This window comes from Paroedura picta, chromosome 7 (assembly GCF_049243985.1).
Source record: "Paroedura picta isolate Pp20150507F chromosome 7, Ppicta_v3.0, whole genome shotgun sequence".
In the NCBI taxonomy this organism is placed as follows: domain Eukaryota; kingdom Metazoa; phylum Chordata; class Lepidosauria; order Squamata; family Gekkonidae; genus Paroedura; species Paroedura picta.
In genome coordinates, this window is record NC_135375.1 from 13,907,696 (window position 1) to 13,924,778 (window position 17,083).

The 17,083-nt window shown below is 47.3% G+C and overlaps 1 protein-coding gene across 2 annotated transcripts in view; it reads left to right on the plus strand.

Annotated features, from left to right (window-relative positions):
- MAPK4 (mitogen-activated protein kinase 4) overlaps nucleotides 1-17,083 on the plus strand; it is an 81,655-nt gene that overhangs the window by 55,305 nt on the left and 9,267 nt on the right. For both annotated transcript variants that reach the window (XM_077346782.1, XM_077346783.1), the window contains exons 3-5: nucleotides 5,179-5,323; nucleotides 14,084-14,245; nucleotides 15,342-15,543. In XM_077346782.1, the coding sequence (XP_077202897.1) occupies nucleotides 5,179-5,323; nucleotides 14,084-14,245; nucleotides 15,342-15,543 (509 nt within the window). The remainder of the gene's footprint in view (nucleotides 1-5,178; nucleotides 5,324-14,083; nucleotides 14,246-15,341; nucleotides 15,544-17,083) is intronic.

Consider the following 17,083-nt stretch of genomic DNA (forward strand, 5'->3'; position numbering starts at 1 on the left):
AGCCCCTAATTTCTCTCAACTTCTGTCGGTCCTGGATTTTTCCTCCCTCTTCTTCCTTTTCTGATACTCTCCCCCTCCCCTCCAAGTAAAGAAAGAGGCTTCCTGCCTGGCTTCCTCTCCCCCCCTTCAAGAAAAGAAAGAAAGAGGCTTGGCTCCCCCCCACCTTCTGAGCCTTCCTAACCACGTGCAGAAGACTTTCCTGTTTCAATGGGGAGGAGGGGGGGAGAGGAAGATCCGAGTTCAAAGCGATCTGAATTCAACAGGATTGACAATGGAATAAAGAAAGTAAGTGCAGACTCTGCCCTGGATACTGCAGAGAGGAAATGAGCAGTTGCCCAGGCAGGTTATACGATCCATTCAGTGACCAAGAGTTGGGTCTGACATTATTGTCCTCCATTTCAATCGGCATCCTTCCTCGGTTGGACCAAGGTTACCAACCTCCAGGAGGTGTCTGGAGGTATTTTAGGATTACAACTAATCTCCAGGTGACAAAGATCAAATTGCCTGGAAGAAATGGTTGCTTAGGAAGGTGACAATCGCCTTCCCTTCCTCTCCCCCTAATAGACACCCTGCGAGGTAGGTGGGGCTGAGAGAGCTTTGACAGGACTGCTCTGTGAGAACAGTACTAACAGGACTGTGACTAGCCTAAGGTCCCCCAGCTGCCTGCATGGGGAGGAGCGGGGAATCAAACATGGTTCTCCAGGTTAGAGGCTGCTGTTTTTAACCACTATGCCACGTTGGAGCTGGGAACTCTACTTGGACTGTTCTTGCTTTAACAGCTGTGCAGGTGCTTAGGTACCTGTTCAGAACTCTCTAGTGAATCTGAACCAGGAATCTGGATTCACCTGCTTCTTTTGCAAAGGCACCAGCAGGTGAAAGCAGGTGTTTCCTGCCAGCTCTTGAGCTGAAGGAGCTATTAATCAGAAGACAAGGCGTAACCAGGCCATTGAGAAGAGAAGAATGAAAAGGCAGAACAGACGTTAGAATAATCATCATGATTCTGCAAGGAGAGCAGAGATACGAGAGGTATAATCTGACCATTTACTGATAGCTTTGCAGAAGAACAGAGAGGATTTTTCCGGATCACTGCGTCTTCTCCCCTGCATTCACAAACACCCACATTAATGATAGTACTTAGCATTTTTTGAGTGCTTTTGAATGTACAGAATACATCTCATACTTTATCTTCATAATCCTTCCAGGAAAACGTGGCAGAATGTCAGCATTGCTTTTTCTTCATATGTGAGGTTTCCCCGCTATGGCTTGGGAAATTCTTGGAGATTTGGGGGGTGGGGTGGGCTGGGCTGGGGCATGCAGACTTTGAGGAGGGTGGGGAGCTAAGCAGGAATAGTGGTTGAGAGTGGCAGACTCTAATCTGGATACCCAGGTTCGATTCCCCACTCTTCCTCCACCTGAAGCTTGCTGGGTGCTCTTGGGTCAATGGCAGTTCTCCCAGAGCTTTCTCAGCCTTACCTGGTGCCCTTTGTGGGGAGAGGAAGGGAGGGCGATAGTAAGCTGCTTTGAGACACACAAGGCCTGTTGGGTGACCTTGGGGCAGTGCCAGTTCTCCCAGAGCTCTTTCAGGCCCACCTGCCTCACAAGGTGCCTGTTGTGAGGAGTGGAAGGAAAGGTGATTGTAAGCTGTTTTCAAATTCTTAAAGACAGAGAAAAGTAGAGTATAAGAACAACAGCAGCAATAACAAAATAAATATAGGCCCATTCCGCACAAGGACCAATGTTGCCAATTGGTCCCTGAAAGCGGAAACGCTATTTTTAATAATGCAATCTCGGCGTTCCGCATACCTGCCTTTGTAGTGGAATCCAGTAGCGTTTCAATCATTTCCCACAGGTTTCTGGTCTCGCAAAAATTGCCATCCAGGAAGCAATTTTTTCCGTGCTTTGTCCCGCCCCTGGCCATCAATCAAACGATCAGCCAATGGGTGGCTGTTATCATGCTCCCAAAAAGCCCCTTTCCCTTTAAGAACAGGGTTTAATAAAAAAAGGAAAACACACGCTGCAACGAATATGCCTTGATTTCTCCTAACGTAGAGACCCATCTAGCTGGTGTGTGAGCTGACGAGTCATCGTTACCATGCTCCCCCGAGTGAAAAAAAATCCCCCCCCCCTGTGCACGGGCGCAATTTTCGGCCGAAAATAACGGGAACTTACACACGGGGCTGTGTTGTGCTTGGGGACTTAGGGGAGCTTTAAAGCACTTCTGTGGAGGGACTGTAGCCGGAGAAGCCTCACTGGGTGAATGACGGCTCGCCGGTTCGTTGCTTTCTGCTCGCTCCGAGAAAAAAAAAATGGCGATCACTTTGCCGGAAGTTCTGAGAAGAGAGCCAGGGGAGGGATTTTGATGGAACCGCAACAATGGGAACTCACAGGTCTTTTTCGCTACTGTTGCAGATTGTTTGCAAGAGTGTAGTGCTTTTCGGAGGGTGAATCCACTTTTCTGGATTCCCCTTTAAGCGCTACAACGAATCGCTTTTTGCGGGACTGCTTCAGGAGTGTGGCAGATTGTGTGCAACGTCATGCATAACTGCAAATTAGTAGCGTTTACAATTTGCAAGCCTTTTGCAACATTGAAGTCGTGCGGAATGGACCATAGACTTCACCTCTGCAACAGCTGTTTCTTCCAGGAGAACTGGTCCAGGTAGAGAACAGCTGTGGATCTGGCAAAACTCCAGGCCCTACCTGGAGACTAGTAGCAACCCTAGAGATATGGGGAAGAGGTCAGTGTAAGCAATGAATCACCTTGTTCACCTTGCTTGGTCCACATACAGAACCATGTAAGAATTTGAAATTTACACTGAAAACCTGACCCCTGAATGTGAGGGCTTTTCTACCTTTCTCAGCAGCCATTAAACATGAAATTTCATCATGTCCTATGGTCAACGCCAGGGGTAGTCAAACAGCGGCCCTCCAGATGTCCTTGGACTATAATTCCCATGAGCCCCTGCCAGCAAACGCTGGCAGGGGCTCATGGGAATTGTAGTCAATGGACATCTGGAGGGCTGCCGTTTGACTATCCCTGATCAACGCTATTCCACGTCCTCTGTCAACAACTGAAATCAAACACGAGATGCAGATACCGAATATTCAGAGCACGCTTAGAGACTGATGAATATTCCAGGCAGAAGTTCACAGCAGAGAAATCTGAACGGGTTTGTCAGTGTGCGCAACCCCCTTTGCTGTTTTTCAGGAGAAACATCTGTGAACCACCTAGGTCGCTTCCACATGTCAAGTATTCCGCACTTTTGCAGTTTTGCATTCGTTGCCTCTGTGAATGCAGCCGCCTTTGCATCGCCAACGGACCATGCAGATGGTTGTTTTCAGTTTGAGTGACTCTGCCAGTCACCATATTATCTGCAGGGTTCCTCTGTTAAACCACCATAGGGTTTTAGGAGGGGTTTAAAAAATAAAAATAATTATAATAGATGGAATAGCATCTGGGTATAATAATGCAAACTACTGGTTGACGCATTTGAGGCACTAAATTGGCCAGGTGTGTGATAGTTACAGGGCTGCTTCCTCCTATATGAGACTGTCCATCTATGTATCTAATTATGATACAGCCTAGTCTGTCGATTTAAAAATATACACAGTGGGGCCAGGGACAGACAGACAAAGGCTTTTGTACAGTCTTTGAGATAAGTCATGGTGAAACGCTCTGCCACAATAACCTTAGACTGTTCTGCGGGGCCTGTAAAACAGAGGTATGCCACTTGGTGTAGTGGTTAGGAGCGCGGTCTTCTAATCCGGCGCGTTGGGTTTGATTCCACGCTCCCCCAAATGCAGCCAGCTGGGTGACCTTGGGCTCGCCATGGCACTGATAAAACTGTTCTGACTGAGCAGGAATATCAGGGCTCTCACAGCCTCACCCACCTCTCAGGGTGTCTGTTGTGGGGAGAGGAAAGGGAAGGTGATTGGAAGCTGCTTTGAGACTCGTCTAGGTAGAGAAAAGTGGCATCTAAGAACCAACTCTTCTTCTTCTTCAGTAGTATCAGGGCTCTCTCAGCCTTACCTCCCTCACAGGGTGTCTGTCGTGGTGAGAGGAAAGGGAAGGTGAATGTAAGCCGCTCTGTACTTTTTTCTTATTCCCTGTAAACTGCCCTGAGACTTTGGGGAGGGCGGTATACAAATATAATAAATAAATAAATTTTAAAAATAAATACTCCTTCGGGTAGCGAAAAGCGGCATATAAGAACCAACCCTTCTTCTTCTTCTCACAAGATGATGGGTTGAGATCTCAGTAGCCATTTGTGAGGTTGCTAAGCAACCAGCTTCCATCCCTCAGGGGAGAGAGGAAAATACAATAAGAAAGAAGCAAAGGAGGGAGAGAAGTATAGCTGAAGCAGGGAAGCAGAAAAAGATGGAGGGGGAGTGAGGTTGCAGGGAGGGTGAAGGGAAAACTGAAGGTGGTGAACAGCAGTAGGCAGTCTGGTGAGTAGAAGGCTGCGGAAGGAGAGGTGGGTACGAAGAGGCAAAAGAGCAGAGATAAATGTGGGAGGGGGGATACAGGGGAAATTAGATCCCCTGTGAGATTTCGCATCCTCTGCTTCTCTGTATATCTATTTCTGCTGTATTCATTCATTCATTCATTCATTCATTCATTCATTCATTCATTCATTCATTCATTCATAATTACATTGGGTTTTCCATGCTGCTTAGAAAGTCTTCTGGGGGAGGGAACCTACCAATGGGTTTTTTTTTCCTATAAACCTTTCCAAAAAATCAGAGAACAAGAAGAAAAGTGTTCTGTCCTTCCAAAAAACTCCTGTCTATGCTTGTCTGCCAAGATCTTGAAATGCATGTTGGCTACCATTTTGGGGAATTGCAGAAGGACCCCCAATAAACTTTGAAAAATAGAAGCAGATTGTTAAGGAGGAACCCATGAGGTGTCCTAGGTGAGAACAGAGGAGTCAGACTAATTCTGAATACTTTTCGGCTTTCAAACCCATGTTCATGTCCTGTTGGCTTTTCATGGATGCAGATTTGGTGGTGGTGGTGGTGGTGGGAAAGCTTCCCTAATTGTCATTTGTGAATGAACTAATTATTTAGCTGCAGACTTCTAAGACGGCAGCATCGGATGTATTCCGCCGAGGACCGTGCGTCGCTTCCGTTGTCATTTATGCAGACCAAGGCATAACGGAGACCTTTGCTTTATCCTTTCAGGGTTACCTGTCGGAAGGCTTAGTGACAAAATGGTATCGATCCCCTCGCTTGCTCCTCTCACCGAACAACTATACCAAAGCGATTGACATGTGGGCTGCCGGGTGCATTCTAGCAGAAATGCTAACGGGGAAAATGCTCTTTGCCGGTAAGGCTCTCTCCCACAGTGGGGACTGAAGCAAAGGTGGATGGCTCTTTGATGTGCTTGCATTTGTGTATGATGGTACGGGGGTGTTTGTAGAAAATGAATGTACCCACAGGCAGTATTGGAAACCCTAGACATCCTACCTGTGCATTTTTTTTTACAAAGTTTCTGGTCCTACTGATTTTAGAAATAAACTTGGAAAGCTAATAGAAATGGGGGGGAGGATTTTGTTCCAAATATTAGGATGTTGACATGTTACCCTTTTACCTGTTTCCGTGGTCCCTTCCTTGCCATACTAACATGTTACCTTTTTACCTGTTCCTGTGGTCCCTTCCCTGCCATGTTGACATGTTACCTGTTCACCTGTTCCCATGCTAACGTTGCCTGTTTACCTGTTCCTATGGTCCCCTGCAATGTTGACATGTTACCTGTTCACCTGTTCCCATGCTGTCGTTACCTGTTTACCTGTTCCTATGGTCCCTTCTTTACTTTGAGGAGTTAGTATGTTTTCATGGCCCAGTATTTTTTCACAGATCAGAGGCCCAAGTGGGGGGTGGAGCGGTTTTTTCAGAGCATTTTTTATAGTTCTGACCTTGCATATGTGATAGGCTGGGAATGTTTTGTAGTGTCTGGGGTTTAGTTCTCGCTTTGTATGGGAAACTGAGCCTGGGAAACTTTCATGCCTGGTAGCTTGTTCCACATCCCTTTTAAAGTCTCATGTTTGTAAGGCCATCAAGCCTCTACAGCAGGGGTAGTCAAACTGCGGCCCTCCAGATGTCCATGGACTACAATTCCCAGGAGCCCCTGCCAGCGAATGCTGGCAGGGGCTCCTGGGAATTGTAGTCCATGGACATCTGGAGGGCCGCAGTTTGACTACCCCTGCTCTACAGTCTTATTGTGACTCCAGCAAAGCATCAGTTTTAGAAATCTGCATAGCCAATCAAATCTCGAATGGCCAATCCGAAGCCTCCCTAGGAAAAAGCCCCACCCACTTTCTTAAAATGGTATTGGCACCAGGAAAGGAGTTGGTGGGACGCCACACTGGGGATCCCTGCCTGAATTATCTTCATTGAAAGAACCTCCTCAGAGAACAAGCCAGGAGTTGGTTCTTGATGCTCTTTCAGTTCAGCATCTTTCCTAAAACGCTTTAAATGGAGTTCTTAGGCAAATTCAAGAGAGCGACTCACCTGCTGGCCAAAGTAGGCCGAGCCCCTCCTCAACAGTTAGAAATATTTATTCGGGAACGAAGGAAAGACCTCCTGATGCTGCTCGACAAATAAACGCCCCTCCTTTCCACAGCTTGACCCAACACTCTCCCTTTCTTCTCTTCTGTTATGATCAGCCATTATTTATTTTGCAAGACAACACGATTTTAACACCCTTGTAAGCAGCTGTGCTGAGGCTTTCTCTAAATAAATAAAAAGCTTAATTAAAATGGGTTCTAATTCTTGGCCAACCGGTTTCACCCAAGAAGACCCAGTAGCGTTGGGTTGGCTTAGGACAGCAGTGGTGGCTTTAATCAGCCTGGGGATCCATTGTCTTCCAAACCAAGCTAATTGGGAGGTACGGCTGCCAACCTCCAGCTGGCACCTGGAGATCATCTCAGCATGGTACAAATACTGTAGACTCCACTCTTACGGAGCAACCATTTCTTCCAAGGGAACTGATCTCCAGGACATTGCTTTAGGATGCTTTAGGCTGATCCTGCGTTGAGCAGGGGGTTGGACTAGATGGCCTGTATGGCCCCTTCCAACTCTTATGATTCTATGACATATCTGTGGGTTGGCAGCCCGACCTACAGTGGTAATTTCGATGAAATTGGTTAGCAGATTCCAGAGATAAATAGGAAAAAAAACATCAATTCGGATTTGTTGGTATTCACTTGAGATTGAATTGCATGGGAAACATTTGGCGTGCAAGAAATAGGTCTACATTAAGAGAATGGTGGGCAAATAGATAATTTCACACTTGGCCTATAAGTTTGAACTGATTACTTTCATTCCATGACATTGTACCTGAGTAAGCGAGCATGCCCAGGAAGCTCATACCTTGAATAAAACTTTGTTGGTCTTAAAGGAGCCGTCGGACTCTAAATTTGTTCTGCTGCTTTAGACCAACACGGTGACCCACTTGAATGCCTTCTCTCACTGAGCCCTGGGCCCTCATATTGCTGGGGAAGGGGGGTGGGTTTGCTGTGAGTGAATAAAATAAGGGGAAAGGGGGTGGTGGGGGGGAAGCACAATTGACTCAGCTTTGGGTGGGAAGGTTTGTTTGGTCTCTGGGAAGCTGGACCCAGCATGTCTGCACATTCTTCAACACCTCTCCCCTCGACCCCCAACTAGGACACTTGGGAACACATGTTTTAAAATAAATACTGGAGTGTTTTTCAGTCATGCTGAGGAATTGCTTCCCCACCCATGTAAGTTATGGGAATCTGTGGGGGGTGGGGGTGGGGGGTGGACAATGCGCTTTATGAACAAGTCATGTGAGTTTTCGAATACAACACTGGTTCCTTCCTGTGAACAAGAGGGAGGGGGGAAAGAATGCTGGAGAAAAAGAAACAAGGAGATACACTTGTGAGGAAGATGATCCGGGTCCTGAGGATCAAGCCCTCTGAGGAAAGACTGAGGGACTTGGGAATGTTCAGCCTGGAGAAGAGGAGGCTGAGGGGGGACAAGATGGCTCTCTTGAAGGATCGGAAAGGCTGTCCCTTGGAGGAGGGCAGGGAAAGGTCCCTGTTGGCAACAGAGGAGAGGACCCGCGGTAATGAGTTTAAGCTATGTGAAAAACGGTGCTGGCTAATCATCCAGAAAAAAAAATTCAGTCTGAGTATTTCAGCGGTGGAATGGGCTGCCCAAGGAGGTGGTGAGCTCCCCCTCACTGGAGGTCTTCAAGCAGTGGCTGGGCAGATCCTTCTCCTGGATGCTTCAGGCTGATCCTGCATTGAACATGGGGTTGGACTTGATAGCCTGGATGGCCCCTTCCCACTCTAGGATTTTATGAGTCTAGTTCAGCAGTGGAGTGGGCGGCCTAAGGAGGTGGTGAGATCCCTTTCACTGGTGGTCTTCAAGCAGCAGCTGGACAGATCCTTATCCTGGATGCTTGAGGCTGATCCTGCATTGAGCAGGGGGTTGGACTAGATGGCCTGTATGGCCCCTTTTCACTCCATAATTCTAGGATTCTATGTACCAAAAGCTACAAACTGATTGGTCCTGGTTTATTATTCAGATTCAGCCCATGTCAGGCCAAACGTTCCATGGCCTGCGGAAGAATATTTGGTCTCCATTTCTCTTCCCTGCAGCATTGATTTATCCAGTTTACAGGGGCAAATGTTATTGTAGGGGCCTTGTCCACAAATCAAGTCCCCTTGTTTTTTTAGATCTCGTTCCTCAGTGTTTTGGAGAGGTGAGCCTGCTCCTAAGAGGGGGAAACCTTCCGCTAATTCCTCAGTAGCGATTAGAAGGAGGTCGTTTTGGCTGCTAAAATAATCATGAAAGCAGATCTGACTTTGTTAATTATTTAAGGCAACCTTAATGAGATCCCAGCAACAGAAAGCCCTGTTGCGGTAGTTACAATCTCTCTCTATCTCGATGGGACATTTCTAGCCCGTGGCCCTTGGAAACAAATAAGTAAACCGCAGTAATGAAATACTCCAAACGTGGAAGGATTTTTATGTCTGAAACCTCCTTGCTTCCCTGTCCTTCAGCGAGATGTGTTTGCAGTCAAAACCAGTTTTAAGAGTGAATACTGCGGGGAGACAGTCCTGTAAGACCTGTTTCTATCTCTGCAGGAGTGTAGAAGTTCCATAACAGTCTTGGTTCTCCACCCAGTGAGGGCCCCCCTATTTCTTAGTCTTGGTATAACCAACCTCTCTGGCTAACCTTTCGCTGACATCTGCTAACCTTGAAGAGGTTAGCGCCTTAGTAGTCTTTCCTGCATTACTGCTGAAATGCTCTGGATTGATCTTGCTTCTCCTGCTTTGCTCACACTAGCATTTGCATACTATGAAACATAGACTCATAGAATCATAGAGTTGGAAGGGACCTCCAGGGTCATCTAGTCCAGCCCCCTGCGGAATGCAGGAAATTCACAACTACCTGCCCACCACAGTGATCCCGGTTCCATGCCCAGATGATGCCTCCCCAAAAAACCAGAATCCCTCGCCAGTCTAACCTGGAGGAAATTTGCCTCTTGACCCCAGAGTGGCAATAAACATTTCCCTAGGTATGCAAGCAAGGGCCACAAGAGCTGAGCACCAACACAATCCTTTTTGCTCACCCACTTCCAATCTGTCTAAGGATGCCTGAAGATGAACAGATGGACTGCTGGCTCCTTTCTTTACTTCTCCTTGATAAACATGACCCAATTGGGCTTCTACCAACATTCAAAACACTAAGGCATTCAATAAATAAAAAGCACATACCAGCGGTTTGAAATCATCTGGCAGAGCAAGGATAAAAAGAAAAGGGGTCAAGAATCAATCCTCTAAACCAGGGGTAGTCAACCTGTGGCCCTCCAGATGTTCATGGACTATAATTCCCATGAGCCCCTTCCAGCAAACATTGGCAGGGGCTCATGGGAATTGTAGCCCATGAACATCTGGAGGACCACAGGTTGACTACCCCTGCTCTAAACCGTTAAATCCTCAATCTTTTTTGGGCCATGATCCATTTAGGAGCTCTTTGCAGTTTCCAGGACTCCCTGCAGTGGGCTGGCTGCTTACACGATGAGCTAGGCTAAAAAAGGCCTACGCTAAGAGTGAAATAACTGTACTCTACGTACCTTGTCTTCTATAGATGCGAGACAGATTTCGAGAACCTTTGACCAAGAGAAGCAAGTGTGTTCGTTTTTTTCTTGAACGCGTTCATTCAAGCACACATAAAAAAACAGATTATATGATTTCTTCTTTCCCCTGACATAGGTTGAACTTTCTCTCAATGACATCCAACATGACAAAAAGGGTATTTCACCGGCTCAGTTCCCAGGCTCTACCCCCCTAAACCCCTTTGGACTCCCTTTCTCACATTTTTCTTCCTGTGGCCATCTTCAAATGTCCTAGACACACCCACCCACCCCAAATGGCTCATCTCTGCACATACCAGGCATATCAAATGTGCAGCCTTGGGGCTGCAACTGGCCCATCCAGGGCTCTTATCCAGTTTCTCCACAAGTGGGGAGAAACCAGTCTGAATATGGACTGGAAGGGCCTATATTGTCCCCCCTGTTGAAGTTCCTTCCTTCCCCAAATACGGGCCACTCCTGTGGTCTTCCACAGATCTCCAGGGATTGTCCAACCCAAAGTTGGCAGCCATAAGGGAAGAGGAGGGCTGGTTTGATACATGTACTGTGGAGTAGTGTGTTCAGTTTTGGGCACTCCAATTGAAGAGGGATGTTGACACACTGGAACGTGTTCATAGGAGGGCAACAAAGATGGTGAGGGGTTTGGAGACCAAGATGTATGAGGAGAGGTTGGGGGAGCTTGGTCTGTTTAGCCTAGAGAGGAGATGACAGAGGGGATTTGATAACCGTCTTCAAGTATTTGAAAGGGTGCCATATGGAGGATGGAGCAGAGTTGTTCTCTCTTGCCCCAGAAGGACAGACCAGAACGAATGGGATGAAATTAATTCAAAAGAAATTCCGTCTAAACATCAGGAAGAACTTCCTGACAGTTAGAGCGGTTTCTCAGTGGAGCAGGCTTCCTCAGGAGGTGGTGGGTTCTCCGTCTTTGGAGATTTTTAAACAGAGGCTGGAGAGCCATCTGACGGAGAGGCTGATTCTGTGAAGGTTCAAGGGGGTGGCAGGTGACAGTGGATGAGCAATAAGGATGTGAGTGTCCTCCATAGTGCAGGGGGTTGGACTAGATGACCCAGGAGGTCCCTTCCAACTCTATTATTCTATGATTCTATGTGCTGTGCAGTCAGTTGACTTGGGACCTGCCTACTGCCTTGGCTGAAGGACCAGTCTGGGATGCGCTGCCTGCCACCTCTGACTCCTCCGGCCAGAGGATGTTGGGTTCCTGCATGTGACTCCTGGGCTGCTGGAAAGATGCTTGATGCTCATCTGAAGCAGGCAGAAGTTCTCTGACTCCACCTCCACAAGCCAAGCCAAGCAGCCTGGAGATGGCGCCTGTGGACAGCCACTGGCTACCTTATGCTTGCTTATAGTAGCGTGTGAATGGAGTTACTGGATGTGCTGGGAATATTGTGCACAGTGGCCATGGCGAGAGAGAGAGAGAAAGTGCTCCGAACTGGAGAGCTGGCACCTGCTAACCCGCTGACCCAAAGGTGTATTCTCCTCTCCTGCCCCCCTCTCTTGGCGGGAGTAAATGTGAGGCAAAGATGAAACACACCCATTCTCCTTTGGTTCGCTGTGTGCAAGCATGGCCTTGTGTAACAGTCCGAATGGATTCAAATTAAGACATTGTTAGGATAACCCAGTGCGCTAATAATAAAAGAGAAGGGTGCTTTAGAAGTCCAAGGTCAGCTGTGTGTGATCCTTTAATATCAGAACACTTGATTTTCGCAGAAAAGATAATAACTTAGTCATCGTCACCATAATACATGAGAGTCAGTTTGGTGTAGTGGTTAGGAGTGTGGACTTCTAATCTGGCATGCCAGGTTCGATTCTGCACTCCCCCACTTGCAGCCAGCTGGGTGACCTTGGGCTCGCCACGGCACTGATAAAACTGTTCTGACTGAGCAGGAATATCAGGGCTCTCTCAGCCTCACCCACCTCACAGGGTGTCTGTTGTGGGGAGAGGAAGGGAAGGCGACTGTAAGCCGCTTTGAAACTCCTTCGGGGAGAGAAAAGAAGCATATAAGAACCAACTCTTCTTCTTCTTCTATTTATATCCCACCTTTTCAGTGCTCAGGATGGGTTATAACCATAAATAGGATGAAAATGCTACGACATGCCAACTTCTGCCAGCCATGCTCTTGACTGAGTGCCAGATGGGGGAGGTTTGACAGGAGCCCTAAAAGTTTTAAAGTTGTATCTGCATTCTCATCTGCGACCGTATAAATAAACCTGAAGCTTTAGGTGGGCAAAGTCAGGATGCCAGAATCGGAGTGACTGAAAAAGGCTCAGGTGAGGTCGCTGTCTGTGTTCCTCCCAGATCTGGTTCTCTCTCTAGCTCCCGTTAGTTGCTAGTTTAGTGGTACATTCCAACCTCCTTTGAGGATTGGCCGAGTAACCTGTTAGTTCTTAAGTCCGTTGTCAGAGTCTACATTGCCACTGTTACTCCTCCTCTCTGGTCAAGCCACTGTAATCTGTAAAAGAAACAGGGATGTCCCAGTCCACAAGCAATTTACTGAAATATATGAAACATATAACCAAAACCTGGACAGCGAACTGGATCTATTGAATGTCTGCCACAACTGGGAATGTCACAGATGCCGTCTTCCATCTAGTGGTGAAAACAGACATTTGAACACAAGCCGTTCTTGACGGCAAGGCCATAGCAACAGCGGCACTACAGACTTGTGCTGGGTTTGTACAAGTTGGTGTCATGGTTCTCCTCCTAAGAAACCTCAGAACTGGAGCAACGGGAGGCCGCTGAGAATTTTTGTTATAGAGATCCCAAGCAAAACTTCACAATATGCTCCCGGAGTTCTCTGCAGAGAAGGAATCACTGTTAAACTCTGCGAATTCTGTTGTGGTGTAGTGGTTAAGAACCATGGTCTCTAATCTAGAGAACTGGACTTGGGTGACCTTGGGCTTGTCACAGTTCGGTTAGAGCTGTTCTCTCAGAGCTCTCTCAGCCTCACCTACCTCACAGGGTATCGGTTGTGGGGAGAGAAAGGGAAGGTGATTGTAAGCTGCTTTGAGACTCCTTCAGATAGTAAAAGACAGGGCACAAAACCCCAGCTCTCTACTCACAGGATGTCTGTTATAGGTAGAGGAAGGGTCGTTGATTGTAGACTGCTGTTAGTCTCCTTCATGTAGTAAAAAGCAGGGTACAAAATACCCAACTGTTTTTCATCTTCTTTTGGTATACAGTTTTAACATCTGAAAAGGTTTACACTGAAAAACATTGGGATTTAAAACAATAAAGTTAGATTTGTGACTCAGTCTAATCTATGATGTTTCTTTCTGATAGGAAAGTCAGAAGCTGTTGTGGCCATTGTCTTGAGGAACTTAACACATGTTTGTTTTAGATTGTCAGCTTGATTGAAACTGCCTAAGATGGGGGGGGGGGCAAATTGTGGCTCTCCAGATGTCCATGGACTACAATTCCCATGAGGCCTGCTACCACCTGCTGGAGAGCCCATTTAGGCCACCTCTGGCGTATGACCTGTCCATCTTTGCAAGTCTCTCCTTATTCCATGCTTCAGGAATTTACAGTTGAATTGTAGACTCCTTCCATTCAATAATGTAAGGCTTTCTCCCTTCATCAAAATATAAAAAAGCCACACCGTTCAAACATCACATATAGAGATTTTGGTGGGTAGCCATGTTGGTGTGAATAACCAGACCAAAGTTTGAAAGTGCCCCCTGTAAGGCTAACAAAGTTTAATCCTGATTATAAGTGTTTGTGTGCATGCACAACGAAAGCAAATACCCAGAATGAAACATTGTTGGTCGTGCAACTGGACTCAATCTTTATTATATAGAGATTCTGGATTTGATGCTTGAATTGTCTGGCTCTTTTACAATTTGCTCAGGATTGTCACTTGATTGTGCGCCCAACAAGGGAAGGATGTGCATGTGGGCACGAGACCTTCTAAGGCCCTTGTGAGCAGCCCCTGCCTTTACCTTGTCTAGGAAGCCACGAGTTGGAACAGATGCAGCTCATTTTGGAGACGATCCCAGTTCACCGCGAAGAAGACAAGGAGGAGCTGTTGAAAGTGATGCCGACCTTCGTCAACAGCACCTGGGAAGTGAAGAAACCTCTGCGGAAATTGCTCCCTGAAGTCGACTGCAAAGGTATGGCGGGTTTTGTGTCTGCTGCGATCCTGGGTCTGGCTTCTTTGATGGGGACAGGGCAGGTGGCCTATTCAGCGGCAGGTGTGCTTGCCTGCCCATGATGGACAAGCCCCCCACCCTTGGTCCCCACCCTGCCCTTGACAAAGTAAGGAAGGATGCCCAGAAATGGCCTCATTAGTGACAGTTCAGGACAAGGTTTCCCAACCAAGATACCGTATGGGACTGGCAGGGGGTGGGAGGGCCCTTCAGTTGTACTGATGAATGGGGTTTTTAAAAATGGCAGCTGGGGAGAGCCCTCCCACCCCCTGTCTGCCATTTCTGGCTCTGAGTGAAGGTTGTTTTTTTTTTAATTCTACCCTTATTTAGGCAGGTTGACCTGCCCTCTTCCAAAGCGGCCAATGATGGCTTGAAGGGGGCCACCAGCTGTTTAAACCTTTGCCAGACAAGGCTCCTCTCACTCTCTTTCAGCCTCACCCACCTCACAGGGTGTCTGTTAAGGGAAGAGGAAAGGTGATTATAAGTTGCTTTGAGACTCCTTCGGGTAGAGAAAAGCGGCATATAAGAACCAACTCTTCTTCTTCTTCAGTAATCTCAGGGCTCTCTCAGCCTCACCCACCTCACAGGGTGTCTGTTGTGGGGAGAGGAATGGGAAGGCGACTGTAAGCCGCTTTGAGACTCCTTCCAGTAGAGAAAAGCGGCATATAAGAACCAACTCTTCTTCTCCCTCTCCTCCTCCTCCTCCTCCTCCTCCTCCTCCTCCTCCTCAGCAGATATTCTATCGCTGACACACAAGGCCTCCCATGTCTCCTTGGTCCCCTGTCTCTACCATTCCTCTTGTCCTAATTTTAAGAGACATAACATCTCCCACACATGCTGTCATTCCAAATCAGGCATACTCCGCCATTAAACGTAACAAGACATGCTTTTGAATCGAGGACAATTATACAGCATAATTAAATAGAAAGAGGGCTTAAAGGTTAAATTGTCCAGGTGCAGCAACGACTGCTGTCATCGAGCGTGTAACGCTTCCTTCTGGGAGCGACAACGGCTTTTGCTCCCGTCTCAATGACCTGATTATCCGTCTGCCTCTCTGCAGCCATCGATTTTCTAGAGACAATATTGACGTTCAATCCCATGGACCGGCTGACGGCAGAGATGGGCCTGCAGCACCCTTACATGAGTCCGTACTACTGTCCCGAGGACGAGCCTGTCTCTCAGCATCCATTCCGGATAGAGGATGAGATTGATGATATTTTGCTAATGGAAGCCAGCCAAAGCCAGATGTCCAACTGGGACAGGTATCGCATCTGCTGTGTATGGTCCTGATCCAGTACAAATGCAAAATGTGAAACGTGTGAAGATTGTAATTTCTGAGAACCTCAAGACCTCTTGGGGGCGGGGGCTGCTTTGAAAGCTTATTGTCATTATAACAATGTGCTCAGAATTCTATGCTGATGGTCAGAAGCTGAAGGGTATATTAAATAAGGTTTTCGGTATAGGCTAGAGCCAGCTTGGTGTAGTGGTTCAAAGCAGCAGCCTCTAATCTGGAGAAACGGGTTTGATTCCCCACTCCTCCTTCTCATGCAACCAGCTGTGTGACCAGTCACTGTCTTGAGAGCCAGTTCAGTGTATTTGTTAGGAGTGTGGACTTCTAATCTGGCATGCCGGGTTCGATTCTGTGCTCCCCCACATGCAGCCAGCTGGGTGACCTTGGGCTCGCCACGGCACTGATAAAACTGTTCTGATCGAGCAGGAATATCAGGGCTCTCTCAGCCTCACCCACCTCACAGGGTGTCTGTTGTGGGGAAAGGAAAAGGAAGGCGACTGTAAGCCACTTTGAGCCTCCTTCAGGTAAAGGTAGCATATAAGAACCAACTCTTCTTCGGTAATCAGGGCTCTCTCAGCCTCACCTCCCTCACAGGGTGTCTGTCGTGGGGAGAGGAAAGGGAAGGAGACTGTAAGCCGCTTTGAGACACCTTCAGGTAGAGAAAAGCGGAATATAAGAACCGACTCTTCTTCTTGTTACAGCTGTTCTCACAGTGCAGTTCTCTTAGAGTTCTCGCAGCCTCACCTACCTCACAAGGTGCCTGTTGTGGGGAGAGGAAGGGAAGGCGATTCAGCCACTTTGGGACTCCTTGGGACAGTGAAAAGCGGGATATAAATCCAGCTTTTCTTCTTCCAGAGTGGTCACAACTTCTCCCTGACCCTCCCCATGAGTTGCTAAACCAGAATCATGCCCAAATGGTAAACGGTGTAACCAGGTTATATAAAATAAGATAAATAATCGAATTCTGCCTTGATTGCGTAATCTGTATTACTGGAGGCAGAATTGAGTTTTGCGAAGCATAGAATCTGGATTGCCAAAATGTAAATCCCAATGTCTAACATTACCGCTAACATCATCATTTATTTGTAGCAGTTGTTGCTGTAATATATTGCAAGTGGCACTTGGTGTTTACTGTTTCAAACATACTCCGGGGTCTATTAGAATTCTTGTGAGGTCTCGGCCACTGAACAAAACACTTTGAAAGTGGCTATTACCACTTAGAAATGCCGTTAGAAATAAGAAAAAACAGACAAATATCTTCTGTCACCAGTTGATTTCTTCACTTTTGTTGTACTCAATTCAGTCCCTGTTCAGGATTCTTGGTGACCCCCCCAATGGGCAGTGATGGGCCTGGGGGGGTGGAAAGGGGAGGAGTCCCAGGTGGGCGTGTCCACAGCTCTGCTTCCCAACCAAATTCTGCACGATTGCGCCACTTCTGGGGTTGCTCGAAGCCCGAAGAAAGTTTCAGGGGGTTTCTCGACGGTAAAGAAGTTGAGAATGGCTGGTGGAAT